This window comes from Cupressus sempervirens, chromosome 1, assembly GCF_028749045.1.
Source record: "Cupressus sempervirens isolate cs-2001-9-10 chromosome 1, ASM2874904v1, whole genome shotgun sequence".
In the NCBI taxonomy this organism is placed as follows: domain Eukaryota; kingdom Viridiplantae; phylum Streptophyta; class Pinopsida; order Cupressales; family Cupressaceae; genus Cupressus; species Cupressus sempervirens.
In genome coordinates, this window is record NC_143118.1 from 527,401,791 (window position 1) to 527,416,630 (window position 14,840).

The 14,840-nt window shown below is 36.2% G+C and overlaps 1 protein-coding gene across 1 annotated transcript in view; it reads right to left on the reverse strand.

Annotated features, from left to right (window-relative positions):
• LOC149578539 (sodium/hydrogen exchanger 1-like) overlaps positions 1-14,402 on the reverse strand; it is a 179,723-nt gene extending 165,321 nt beyond the window's left edge. The window contains exons 1-2 of the mRNA XM_089829718.1: positions 13,926-14,402; positions 13,728-13,846 (exon numbers count right to left, since the gene is read on the reverse strand). Of these exons, the coding sequence (XP_089685844.1) occupies positions 13,728-13,846; positions 13,926-14,084 (278 nt within the window). The 5' untranslated portion in view covers positions 14,085-14,402. The remainder of the gene's footprint in view (positions 1-13,727; positions 13,847-13,925) is intronic.
• Positions 14,403-14,840: the final 438 nt, after the last annotated feature.

Sequence of the window (14,840 nt, forward strand, 5' to 3'; positions counted from 1 at the left end):
AATGAGTTAGAACCTTTAGAAAATCCTTGTTGCAGCTTCAACTTGATCTTAGAAAGTCTAGAAAGGTTATGGGAGGTAACACTGTGGAACATGTTTTAAATCCTAGTGTTTGGCTATGTCTGGATTTCTTTTGAAAACTTCAAAAATCTAGAATCTTTATTATAACTCCTATGAAGTTGAGACCTATCTCAAACATCCAGACACTATTTATATAAAATGTAACTTAAAAGTATAAGATAAACATAATTTATACTTATATTTTATACAGATCCTCCTTCCCTCTGAGTTAAAGAAAATGACCAAGTATAGACAGTGTGTTGCCTAGAGCAAATTCCTCTAATGTCATGCCCGGAACCTGACAAGGAAACCAACACAAGCACAACAATTTTTTTTTTAAATTTGTTTTATATTAATCTTATTGTTAAGGTTAACCTTTACTTACTTAGCTTTAAACCTAACACATAACATCAATTCAACTACTCCTCACTTCCTAGATCAAGAGGACACCTTGAATTAACTCATCCTTATTCTTTAATTCATGACATTGTTATACTGAGTCATAGATTTTGCCTTCATAATATCGGTTCTTCCTCACTCTACATTTTAGATATATAGATGTTATCATGTTTACCATTCTACTTTGTTCACTAACCTTGGCTAACTTAATTGGAGGCTGCATTTGATGGATGTCGTTCTTTAGTAAATTCACTATACTTATACTTTGATATTTTGCAAAGTGATTTATAACATTGATTGATATATCTATGTGGATATTAGTCGTAGCCAAGCTTCATGAATATTGTTGACATGAATATTCTATGTAAATTTTATTTCAAACTTATTATTATTTGTTTTAACTCAATTCCCACAAACAAAGGTAACATTCCTATTTCTTTCCTCTAATAAATTAAAATTCCAATTAATAACTCTACATTATTCCCATAAATCTTATATTAACGACTTCTATTAATCTCTTTAAGATCTTTACTATACTAAAAAAACAATGACATCTTATCCATTAAACTATACCCCAATTATCCTAATTCTTCTTTCATAACTAAAGCCAAAGGTAATTTCTTACCATATATGTATTGTTATTATTTACCAAAATATAATAATAACATATCTACTAATTTAATTTCATTAAATTACCTATACTACAACTATGACACATAACCATAATAATAATGTTAATATTATCACCCTAGGCTTTTTAGGTCCTAACCCCACATCTTACAACACAATCATGACTGCCCAAAAACCCTGTACTAGTCTCTAAGCTATTCCCTAGGCATAAGTGGGAAGAATCATTAAAATATGCTCCCATACTCTAAGTTCAAGTTAGGCGCCTAGGGGAAAAGTGATTGTTGCCAAGTCATAAATTTATTAAAGTCTTTTCTTACTTCCTTTGCACTTTGCATATGTCAAACAAGGCTGTGCTATTCTATGTATTTCAGCCAAATGGCTAGTTTAGACTTTTTTCCCACAAACCTTTATCTCCTTCCTAGGCGTGGGTAGATGGGAATGGTCAGATTTGTGTCCTTCACATCTCACATCTTTTGTGATATGAATATCAGGATTTAACTGTGTGATTTTGAGTCAAACTCGATGACCCATATTTCATGAGTAGTGATTCAACATGAATCCATCTCTCATGAGAATAAATGGAACACTTAGCACTCATTGGATCTAGGTGATCCTCACAGGGGTGAAGCACCGGGACTTCCCGAGAGGTCACCCATCCCAGTACTACTCCAGCCTGAGCGCGCTTAACTACAGAGTTTCCTCCATAGTTAAACCCAAAGCTTGCAACCCCATTTGCAAAACCTTCACCAAGTGTTGTGCCTTATGAACCATTCATTAGAAAGCCCCTTAAGCTCATCAATTGATAAGTAGGAGATAATTTCCACAGCTAGTCAAATTGTGATATGAATATCAGGATTTAACTGTGTGATTTTGAGTCAAACTTGATGACCCATATTTCATGAGTAGTGATTCAACATGAATCCATCTCTCATGAGAATAAATGGAACACTTAGCACTCATTGGATCTAGGTGATGCTCACAGGGGTGAAGCACCGAGACTTCCCAGGAGGTCACCCATCCCAGTACTACTCCAACCTGAGCGCGCTTAACTACAGAGTTTCCTCCATAGTTAAACCCAAAGCTTGCAACCCCATTTGCAAAACCTTCACCAAGTGTTGTGCCTTATGAACCATTCATTAGAAAGCCCCTTAAGCTCATCAATTGATAAGTAGGAGATAATTTCCACAGCTAGTCAAATTGTGATATGAATATCAGGACTTAACTGTGTGATTTTGAGTCAAACTCGATGACTGAGATGGGTAGTACTGGGATGGGTGACCTCCCGGGAAGTCCCGGTGCTTCACCCCTGTGAGCATCACCTAGATCCAATGAGTGCTAAGTGTTCCATTTATTCTCATAAGAGATGGATTCATGTTGAATCACTACTCATGAAATATGGGTCATCGAGTTTGACTCAAAATCACACAGTTAAATCCTGATATTCATATCACAATTTAACTAGCTGTGGAAATTATCTCCTACTTATCAATTGATGAGCTTAAGGGGCTTTCTAATGAATGGTTCATAAGGCACAACACTTGGTGAAGGTTTTGCAAATGGGGTTGCCAGCTTTGGGTTTAACTATGGAGGAAACTCTGTAGTTAAGCGCGCTCAGGCTGGAGTAGTACTAGGATGGGTGACCTCCCGGGAAGTCCCGGTGCTTCACCCCTGTGAGCATCACCTAGATCCAATGAGTGCTAAGTGTTCCATTTATTCTCATGAGAGATGGATTCATGTTGAATCACTACTCATGAAATATGGGTCATCGAGTTTGACTCAAAATCACACAGTTAAATCCTGATATTCATATCACAATTTGACTAGCTGTGGAAATTATCTCCTACTTATCAATTGATGAGCTTAAGGGGCTTTCTAATGAATGGTTCATAAGGCACAACACTTGGTGAAGGTTTTGCAAATGGGGTTGCAAGCTTTGGGTTTAACCATGGAGGAAACTCTGTAGTTAAGCGCGCTCAGGCTGGAGTAGTACTAGGATGGGTGACCTCCCGGGAAGTCCCGGTGCTTCACCCCTGTGAGCATCACCTAGATCCAATGAGTGCTAAGTGTTCCATTTATTCTCATGAGAGATGGATTCATGTTGAATCACTACTCATGAAATATGGGTCATCGAGTTTGACTCAAAATCACACAGTTAAATCCTGATATTCATATCACAATTTGACTAGCTGTGGAAATTATCTCCTACTTATCAATTGATGAGCTTAAGGGGCTTTCTAATGAATGGTTCATAAGGCACAACACTTGGTGAAGGTTTTGCAAATGGGGTTGCAAGCTTTGGGTTTAACTATGGAGGAAACTCTGTAGTTAAGCGCGCTCAGGCTGGAGTAGTACTGGGATGGGTGACCTCTCGGGAAGTCCCGGTGCTTCACCCCTGTGAGGATCACCTAGATCCAATGAGTGCTAAGTGTTCCATTTATTCTCATGAGAGATGGATTCATGTTGAATCACTACTCATGAAATATGGGTCATCGAGTTTGACTCAAAATCACACAGTTAAATCCTGATATTCATATCACAATTTGACTAGCTGTGGAAATTATCTCCTACTTATCAATCTCATATCTTGTCAAAGGAATAAGCGCTCCTTTTGGGATAGGCAGCATTTAAGAGGATGGGGTCCTTTTCTAAAGATTGATTTGGCCAAGTTACAACTTAATCACTTTCTTCCTTATTTAACAAAAAGTGGCGCCCAAGGGAAGTCTAAGTCTGACATAGGTCAGAGCACACCCTTTTTGACATCAAGGAAAGATGACGCCATGTGGGGACCATGTTTTTTTTTTTGTTTTTTTCCTTGCTTTACATTCATTATATTATTGACTTAGTTTCCTTTCTTCTTGAGGTGGCGACTTATATGAAGTTCACTTTTATTTTAGTATTTATTTTATGTCTTTTCTCTACATGAGTACTTTTACTCTGATTTGACTAAGAGTATATGTCTTTCTCCAAATATTGAATAATGGGACTAGGGTAAGTTTAGAGAGTTTAGTGTTAACCCTAAGACACCTAGGGTTCTAGATAGGATGCCAGGCATATTCTCTCACTAATATTTTATTGATCTGTAATCAAGAGCAAAAGATTATTCTCTTTCCCATATATTTTCCAGAATGTAAATGAGCTCCTACAGCAAGGTTAATAGTATGCACTTATGCATTTATGCCAACCTTTTGAATTTTTATCCTTACTTCTAAGGTGTCTTTTATATATTCTTGCTATGATCTTTTAGGTGATAAAACACATTATATATGGTCTAAAAGAATTCTTTTAACCTTTGCTCATCCACTCTTTACATTATGAATGCATTTTACAAAAGAACTTGTATATACAATTAATGTACAATAAGACTGAATTAATAATAACATTCCACAATTCAAATCTTGATGTTAAAATCCATTCTTACTATCCACATAGAGATGCAGGAATACAATAATTGAAGGAACAAGATAATTTATCCTCAAACACAATATAGAAAACTTTCTCCAATAATTTCTGAGATACACAAAAAGGTGGTGGAGTCACTATAACAGTATTACACAAATGGAAAAACGTTGCTAACATACTCAGATGTTTCCTCAATTCCTCTATTGCCAATTGGATATAAACAACACCAAACACCTTGATCACAAAAGAAAACACATATCAAGTTGGAGATTGAATCTCCCTTATTAAACCAATTACAACAACATTCCTTTCTTTTAGGCAATGACATCCTCTTAATCTCCAAGCATCCAAGACATCAAATAACCTGTAAATACAAAAAAAATATGGAACCATGGAGGCTCACCTCCCAACCTAGGCATCAAGGAGACCACCCCCGCACTAGGGGAAACAAGGTTCAACCAAGTTGCACACAAACATCATCACAATAACAAAAAATCAACAGGAACATCTCAGTTTAACATCACATTTACAACTCCCAACCAAGGCTTGCACAATGATTCACACATGGAATCATAAACATTGGGTGAAGGTGGGCTGTCAATTAGGAGATTTGCCATATCCTATAACATTTGTAACAACAATTTCCATGCCCTTTCGGGGCTTTCAAGAATCAATAATTTCCATGCCTTTCGGGTTTTCACAAAACAATAATTTCATGCCCTTTCGGGACTATTCACAAACATCAAGTTTTCATGCCCTTTCGGGGCTTTCACAAGCATCCTCCAATCCCACTACCATCAACCAAAGCATCACTGAATTTCCATTCTGCATCAACCTTCTTCCACACCATCACTCTCCATACTGTCCATAACAAATTATGAAGGCATATGGCATACAATGGAGACCATTCTCCAAGGTTCTCAACTATATCTCAAGCCCAACTAACCCCTTCACCCAAGGCTTGCTCTTCCCTCTCAAGGGTGAGTGAAGCCTTCACACCCATGTACAATTTCAACACTCAACAATGCAAAGAAATTCAAGAAAAACCTCAAGAAATTACATGAAACAACATACACCTGCACAACACAACACAATACAAAACTCCAATGACAACACATGATTCCATAATACACTCATAGATCCTACGAGAAGCATTCATACAATATCTAACTTCAACTTCATGAAAGGGAGAACCATGGCATGAAGCACTTCCCTCCATCAAACTATGGCTTTGAAAATTCTTAACCAAAGCTCTTCCTGTTTTCCTTGGCTTCTAAACTACTCCTCCATAACCATATGTGTCTCCCCAGTTAGAGAGTGGGTAAGCAACTATCAAGGTTAGCACAAGCTCCCTATAAAGGCCTTCACTTTCCTCCTCACCTACCCCTCTTACCTTCTTGTATTTTCCACCAATAAGAACTGATCCAAGTGGTGTGATGAGGTAAGAAGTCATGTTACAATATGATTTTCGAATTGGCTTAGAAATGACTATTTTTGAGGGTCTCCTAGGTTCCCTAGACCAACTTATGTTTATATTTAAACCCCCAACCCATACTATTACCATGTGAGTAACTTATTTTCACAAAATTAACACTTGGGAATCATTTTAGGCTCTCTAAAGTTCCTATCAACTTGTAACTTGAATTTCCATCACGAAGGTGACTCTTCCTAACACTCTCCAAGGTGGGTTAATTGATTTTGTCATGACGATTAGACTCAGGTTAAGTGACATCATGCCAAAGAATCCTATTGGACATGTCATTTACACATAAACATTACAAGTGTCAAATGACACCCACACACACATTAAAACACTTTACACTTCACGATGACATGTCTCTAATTAATCACACTTCCTAACTATTACACTCATGCACAATCACATTACGAAATAAACACAATACAACGAGGTTTTGAATCTTCCAAAGATTCACCTTGGCTTCACTGTGTTCACATAAGATTGAACCTTGTTTCCCCCATTTATCTCCATGGTTCAACTTTCCTGCACACTCAACTTAAACATTAGTAGCTCGATAAAATAATATACAAGGACATACAAATAAGTGTAGAATAAATCCAATGTCATATAATACACATTAACATATACATTTAACTTCATCTAAGCATTTCCATTCTAACTTCTCTAAAAGAAGCATTGCACTGTCATATTCATTTAACTTTCATCTAAATACACATATAATCAACTTTCATTCGATTCATATTCAAAACATCATAATTCCATCATATGGATATAAGCATAATGAATTACTGTTCTAAATACTGTCACCAAACAATCAAAACATATAAAATGGATTGCAGTGCACATGTCTTAGGTGAAAATCACTAATATGCAGCCTTATGAACTTCTATTGTCCATCAAGTTAGACATATTGACATTCCTAGCAATATCTCTTTATCACCCTACGAGGGGTTCGTGAGTAAGTTTCTAGGGTTAATTTCCTCAATCTATTAGCATGTTTTCAAAAGTGTATCATCGTGCTTTAAACACAAGTTTCAAAAGTAATCATATGTCTTATTATGTTATCCCCCTTGAAAAGGAAATGTTAATGCATCCTTCCTAATTTGGCTATGGAGCTGTTCTAGAAATCTTTGATCAAGTCCCTAGATTGAACCTAGAGAGTTTCATTTTCAAGTGATCTTAGTTATTCCTTCTAAAGTTATTTAATGGTTATTACACTTCGCATTCCTAGAGTCCGCTTAGGCTCCAATAGGATCTCATAAATAATTTCTAGTAACACAAATGTTCGTCATACTCTAATTAACTCCTAATCACATTCATTTTGTGAAATCTAAAACGGGGTACTCGTGCGGATCTTACATCTAAGCATGGCAAATTCTGCCTACCCCAAAGGAATCCAAATTCCCATGGCACCCCCAAATTCTGCCACTTTCAAAAGTGAATTCCAAGTGCAAATTGTTGAAAAAGGGTGAAAGAAAATGCAAAAAGGTTGATTTTTGAAGTGAAGTTGCAATGACGAAATTCCTCTAGGCATGGTGGATTTCACCCGCCTCAGAGGAATCCAAATTTCTCTCACACCCAAATTTTTCGTTTTGTGGCCAAAAATCCTCTCATCCTCAATTCTGCCTTTGGGCATGTAATCAAGGTCATTAAGTGAGCAAATGAGATGTTTTTGAGGTCAAAACATCAAAGGAAAGTTTAAGGATTAAAGTCACGAATTTAGAGTTGCAAAAACAAGATTAGGAGAAATACATGTCAAAGAGGAAAATTCCTCTGGGAGTGGCCAAATCCACCGTCCCCTAAGGAATCTATTTTCCTCTCTACCCCCACATTTTTGCCCTCAAATCTAGCTTTGAAAAGGCATCATAAGGGTGAGACAAATCCATTTCCTCCCCAAATTGACATAAATGTTGAGTTTGAGGCTTAAAACAAGATAATGGGGACAAATTTGGAGAGTTTGAAGTGTGAAGGAGAGAAAAGTCCTCTCCTATCCCTGATTTCTGCCACCCCAAGAGGAATTCAAAGTCCTCTAACATGCTCAAGATCCACCTTGCATTAAGAGGCCTAACCAAGAGGCATGAAAATGAAAGAGGATGAAAGGAAAGATGAAATGTCGAAATGTTAATTATTAAACATGGAGATGAGAATTTGAGAAAGTAAAAATCCTTTTGAACTATCAATTTCCACCTTGTCCTTACGATGCTGAAAATACAAATTTAGCCTCCCAATCTTATGAAATGATGAACAAAAAGATAAACACAGCAAGGGAATTTCAGCATTAGTAGAACTGAATGAGGGTGTAAGGATTTGGAAGATTGAAAAAGTAAAAATATTCCTCTTGAAGTAGCGGACTCCGCCACCCCAAGAGGATTCCATTATCCTCCCTCGTGCTCAAATTCTACCCCATAATGAAGAAGATCTGCCAAAGAGGAAAAGGTGTGATTTGACTAAGGATTAATGGAAGAAAACATACCTTCAAACCCTTAAACATGTTGTCCTCAAGAAAACAAAAAAGGGATTAAATAAAATGATTTCATTGGCTTAAAAAGGCCAGGTCAGCCCTTACTTAAGACGTGTCCTTTCGTGAGGGGGATCACCCATATTAATGGAGCAACATGAGTTCATTTCTCCATCAAATCAAACAAGCTTACCTCTGCTTGTTAGCAGCGAAATCCTCTTGGAAAATCAGAGACCTATCATAAGGGGAAAAGAAATACACAAAAGAGGAAGTAGATTTTCTTGGAGCAGCAAAGATCTCTAAGCACTCAAAAGACAGTTTTCTTTCAGAAATCAGAGATGAGGAGGGTGAGAAAACTAAAATCTGAGTGTGTTATATATTGAAAAATTCACTTATTTTCCAGATTTTATGTGAATTCATAACAAGTTACAAGATTAGGATTTGTTTAATCGATAAAATCAAGATTGGAAATTGCAAAAAGATAGAGAAATTTGATCTTGAACTAAGGAAAATCCATGGTAAAATTGCATTTTGCATCCTTGTTTTAATGTGGAAGAAAGTGGTATTTAGATGCAATTTCATTTTATATTTCCTTCACTTTGGTTATTTCATATCAATTTTGCATACTTAATGAAGCATTTCCTTTGTTTTGCGAGGTAAATTGTTCAAAGGAGAAGCTAGGAGGACAAGGAGATGATGGCGAGGCCAAATTCAAGACTTCCAAAAAGAACAAAACAAATGGATGCTACAAGATCAAGCTCAAGGACTTCAAATGAGTAGGTTACAATCAGATTATTAAAATGTGAATTCAAGATCGAGATCAAGATGGAGTTCAAGAAAGTAAAGAACAAGGAGAATGAAAAATCAGAGAAAATTTTCATCAACTTAAATTTCCTCTAGGAATCCAAGTTCATTTTAAAGAATCCAACTACATGAAGGCTTCAGCAGTTCAAGGAGTTCAAGATTCAAGTTTGCAAGTACAAACAAGTTCAAAATCATGGCAACGAGAAAATTTCCAAGGACGAGGACGAAGAAAACTTGAGAAGATGAAGCAACTTGGGAATATGCCATCGAAATTGAAGACTTGATAATATTGAGTTACAACAAATATTTCCTCATCAACAAAAGATCGATCACGCTATGAGATAAGGATGATGAGGTGGCATCCACTTGTCTTCTACCAATCAGAAAATCCAAGTTACACATGTGCAAGTACATTAAATCATCTTATGCCAAGTGTACAATTTTCTCATTGGCTCTTACAAGAATGGTAATTTCTTATTGGCCCACAGAATTATGCCTTCATGTAATTGGTTAGTTGTGTGGCAAATTGGTTGGTAGTGTGGCAAATTGGTTGATAGTGTGGCAACCCTAATCAGGATTGTAATAGGTTAATCTTGTCCCTTCATCTTGAATTGATCTTGGCCCTTCACCATAATTGAAACCTATAAAAGGCCAAGGGCATCTCATTTGTAAGGGGTTAGTGAGTGAGATTTTAGATTCATTACACAAGCCATTAAGATTCGGAAAGAGGTTAGTCAACTAGCTAATAGTAGAGGTAGAGTAAGAGAGGAGACTTGATAAAATTGTTGCCATAATGATATTAAAGTAATTGATGATTCATTATTGATCTTCATGGTAGATAACTTAATGTTGCTTTCGAGTATTGCATGGTTTCTTGAATTCCGCACTTAGATTAGATTTCATGTCATGTTAAGTTAAAGTAGAAGTAGACAAATAAAAGATATTGTTCAATGGTGATTAATGGTGAAGTTGGTGTCCATGCCTTTTGGTACTTATTGATTGTAACAGTACAAGGTTAAATCTAGGCCTACATTGCAAGTGTTTAACTTCTATAGGAGATGTTCATTTGAAATTCTGCCTTCATAGGGTATTTGGATGAATATTGACAATGAAAGTCATTCCTACATCCATAGAAGATAGCACCCCTCTATGCCTAGTTGACACGGAAAAGCAAGGTTTGGTTAGAGGCTCAACCCATCATTGGCATTGTCTTGTAGAGTTAGTTAAACTTTTTGAACCCTTATCCTTTCACTCTATTTGGTTGCAAGTACTTGAAGAAGTTGCAGGTTGATCCATTTAATGAACAGTGTAAGTCCCTTTGTGATAGCCAATAAATCACATTATTAAAATTGAGTGAAACTTCACGATTGAGAAGGAACCTTGAGGTTGTATCATTTGATCACACAATTAGCATATGAGCATATTTATTCGAGAGAGTTGGAGATTTGGTTTTAATCCTAGAATACTAAGTATTCAATTTTGTATGGTGTAGCGGAAGAAAACTCACATCAATAAGACCACACATTCCAGAGGGGCAGGCAGGTATGATGAATGTCGTCTACAGCATGGAGCAGGCATTTCAGGATACATTCCTCCAGCTCTAGCGAGCAACCCAGGCTGCACAAAAGGCAAAAGAGGAGAATACTTTGGCATTGAGACGAGAGGTGGCCTTACAAGAAAGAGTAGTCAAGCAGTAGAAAGCTATCACATCATTGGAAAGGGAGCTAGCTCAAGAGAAGATAGCCCAAGTAGGGAAAGAGGAGCAATTGGTAGTCGCCTCAGTGGAACTAGCAAGCACAAAGAAAGATTTTGTGAATGCAATCAAGCCAATGAAGGTAGCACGAAAAAAACAGATGATAGAAAATCAAGATCTCCGGCATAAGCTTTCACAACCGACATCCTCCGCCACTCCAAGGACATCCTCTCATCCTTCTCCGCACTAGATTTGCTTCATGTTGCATCAACCATGTTGTTTAGTCATCTAGAAGACGACTTCTTTTTTCTTTTTTTCATGTTTTTGGGAGGGGGGGTTATGGAGATGTTAGTCGTGGTTTAGTCAATACAAATAATACTTTATGCTTTGATTAGACATGGCAATGTAATTACAACTGATTCTCCGGTAGTTGTGGGAACCGATAGTTGGTATGCCCAACCAACCTTTAGGGTGCTTTATATATGTAAACTGGTACCGAGAATATGTTACTTTTTGATAAACACATTACATGGAATAAAAGGATATCATTCTACCAATATTATGTGTATGGTTTTTATTCTAGATTATTCTGCTCTTTCTGTTCTTGTTGAATCTTCCTGTTTACTCTATGTGGAAAGCAAATAACCCTGTAGGGAGTAAACAATATCCATGACAGATATGTGCTAATGATCTTACTTTTCAATATCATATAATATAAGATAGGAGACTGTACCAACTTATTGTACTTATAAAAGTCAGGTCGATATAGTAATTTGACTTGTAAGATGTGTACCAACATAATTGCACTTATAAGAGTCAGGTTGATATGGTAATTGGACTTGTCAGATGTGAGTAATCATTGCACCAGGAGTTCAATTTTATGTTATGGAATACCTTGCATCATTATAGTTACCTTAATCCTTAGGAGGAATAAAGAATCACTGAAATCATAGTTACCTCAATCCTTCAGAGGAGTAAAGAATCACTTGGATGAGAAATATGAATAAGCTAAATCACAGAGTTAAACCCACTATTTTTAAGACTTGCTTGAGCTATAATTATAGCTAACAATTGGATGGCATATTGCCAGTTGCATAGTACATTTGTGTAAACTGAAGATGACCCATTTCTCATGAACAACGTTGCTGGGAAATAGTAGAGAAAGTGCTGCATAGTTGGGTATGGATGATTACATGGGAGACGACTTTGGAACATCCCACTACCTATGTAGACTGTATACTACTTAGTTAACAAGTATATTGATTTCGTGATAAAGTGAAATTTTGTCAAATACTACTTTGGTTTTGCTATGTTGATTAATTGAAGGGTTCTTGTTTTTAGAATTGATTTACGGATTAGACTGTTGATGCAATCAGCTGAATTTAATATTGGAGTCAAAATGTAGGATTGCCGACTATGTGGTAGTGCTAATCCAAGTTATTAAAAATTGCATGGGGATTAAAAATTATTATTGATGTAGAGTTTCAAATATCAGCAATAGAAAAAAAAAACGTTATAAGCTATCTATGGAAATCAGAGCATTACAAGCATGATGGCTTCATTGTCAATGACAATTATTTGAGATGGCTTCTGCTCAACCAAAAATGCCTGGCGGTGGAGTGTCAAATTGGTTTACAGTCCCACTGTTTAATGAATTTGGTGATGTAGATAGTATTTGGAAAAATGTTGCTAATAATGTGCCTGAGAACTTGAGGGCAGCTCCTGCTCTTAACTGTATCTCCAATCATCAGTTATATATCGATTTTAGATTTGAATTTACTGTTTGAAACATAGAAGAATGTCTGTAATCTTTTTTCTGAAAACCTACAGAGCAGATGGACATGTCTTACTGGCCACATTCTGAACACTGTGATCAAAATAATGGGTTTAAGCTCGTCTCGATGGTCATGAAAGCCCCCTTCTATGCGTAAATAACCCTTGGGGATGTGCCTGAGCTTCAGCGGCATATTCTTCCCCATGTACTTTCGTATATCAAATCTGTTAAGGACTGCCGCCGTAACAAATGTCTCTGTTCTGGTGATGGATATGCTTCAGATCCCATGTTTCACTGTCTTCTCTGAGTTTCCTTGTTTGTTCTCTCGATATGAATTTAGTGTTTCTCTCAGTTTGTAAAAGCTTTCTGTGTATACCATTGCTGTCAAGCAGCCATACAAAATGCAATTACGTTTATAACTTTGTACATTTTAGATATGATAAGAAGTATGTCACATTTTGTCAAATGTCTGAACTCGCAGCAGAGCCAATGAGGATGACCTACAAGTTCTTTAACCTCGGAGACCAGACCAGACTATGTTAATACAAGAATACCAAAATATAATGAAATAGTATACGTAAACAAAATATACAGCCATAACCATTGGATCCCGTTCCCGATTCTGGTTACATTGATATTCGTATAAGAAATATATAATTTTCAGCTCGTTATTTTGTAGCCATTCTCTTTTTGACCTCTGATGCGAATTCTTTTCCATCTTATAGCACTTACATTTGCAACTCCAAAACAAATTCAAATCTCGAAAATTTATTCACGTCCATAGAAGTCGTGTAATAATGATTCCAGAGTTCAGAATAACTATCGGAAAAAGACATACTGTGTCAAAATTAGCCCTCTGTTTCAAAGCACTTATGGTATAGATCATCCTGAAGATATGGAATGACAAGGATTTTCATACAAGTGGATACCCTGTTTGAAACTTCAATTTTGGCCAATGATAGTGAAATATTTGTTCATGTTAGATATGATAATTGACAACAGATTTAAAGATCCAGTCGTCATCAAAACTTACCCAGCATTGAAAATGATTGGTGGAAGAAGATAGATGAAGAAGAGCTCCTCGTTGAACACCAGAATATGAGAGCTTTTACCTTTGCTGATTGCCAAAACAATCACTCCGGTGCCGATGCCCTGAATTTCACACGTATATAAGGCCCCATTTTCTCTCAGTTCACCTCAGAAATGCATGACAAAATTTGGGAATACTTACGATAACAAGAGCTGTAATTGACTCATTCATCCATCGATTCTCCTCCAAAAGGTGACCAATTACAATGCAAATACAGAGCAGAAAAATGAACAATGTTATGGAAACTACAGACGAAACAGTAAACGTGGTTCCCAAGATCATGGTATAAAGATCTGCCATCTTGCAATCAACCCATCTCTGAAGCCCCCAATGCCACGGGACTTATTAACCAGGAACTAAAATCAGCAGGTTGGGAGAGGTCATAATCAAACTTATTTTCATGACCAAAAAACACATGGAACAATTTGAATTTTGGGGGAAACAGAATGGTAGCTGGGAGAGTGGACTGGTAAGTTCCACTGCAGTAGATACGAGCTCATTGGTAACCTTGAGCTCTCATAGCCAATGAAGGTATAATCAAATTTTATAGGGATTTTTGAGAAATTTAATGGGGAGTTTCTGTGAGGTGGGTAACCACAGGTTTTTAACTTCTTTAAATACAGGAAACACTTATAATATTGAAGTCAATATTTAAAACGTCTACGACACATTTATGTTGTAGTGAGTTAATGAATTTCGTTTGGACTGCTTATAAATGATTATTGCAATGTATATAATAATAATAGTGTTCAAGTTTTTAAAAACATTAAGTTAATAATAATAAAATGAGAAATTTGAATTTTAAATAAATGAATTGGATTAGGTATATGTTTTGATATTTTGATTTTTATATTTATTATTTAGTTGTAAGATGACTTAATGAATTTTGTTGTGTATTTTTATGTTGATTTATCTTGTTATTAAAATTATTAATAAATTTAAATTTAATTTAATGAATTAAATTTTATGTTTGTTTTACAAATAATTAAAGAAGTTTTTTATTTTGAAGCAATCAAAAATAAGGGGTCTAGTCTTACAAAACAAAACAATGGGAAC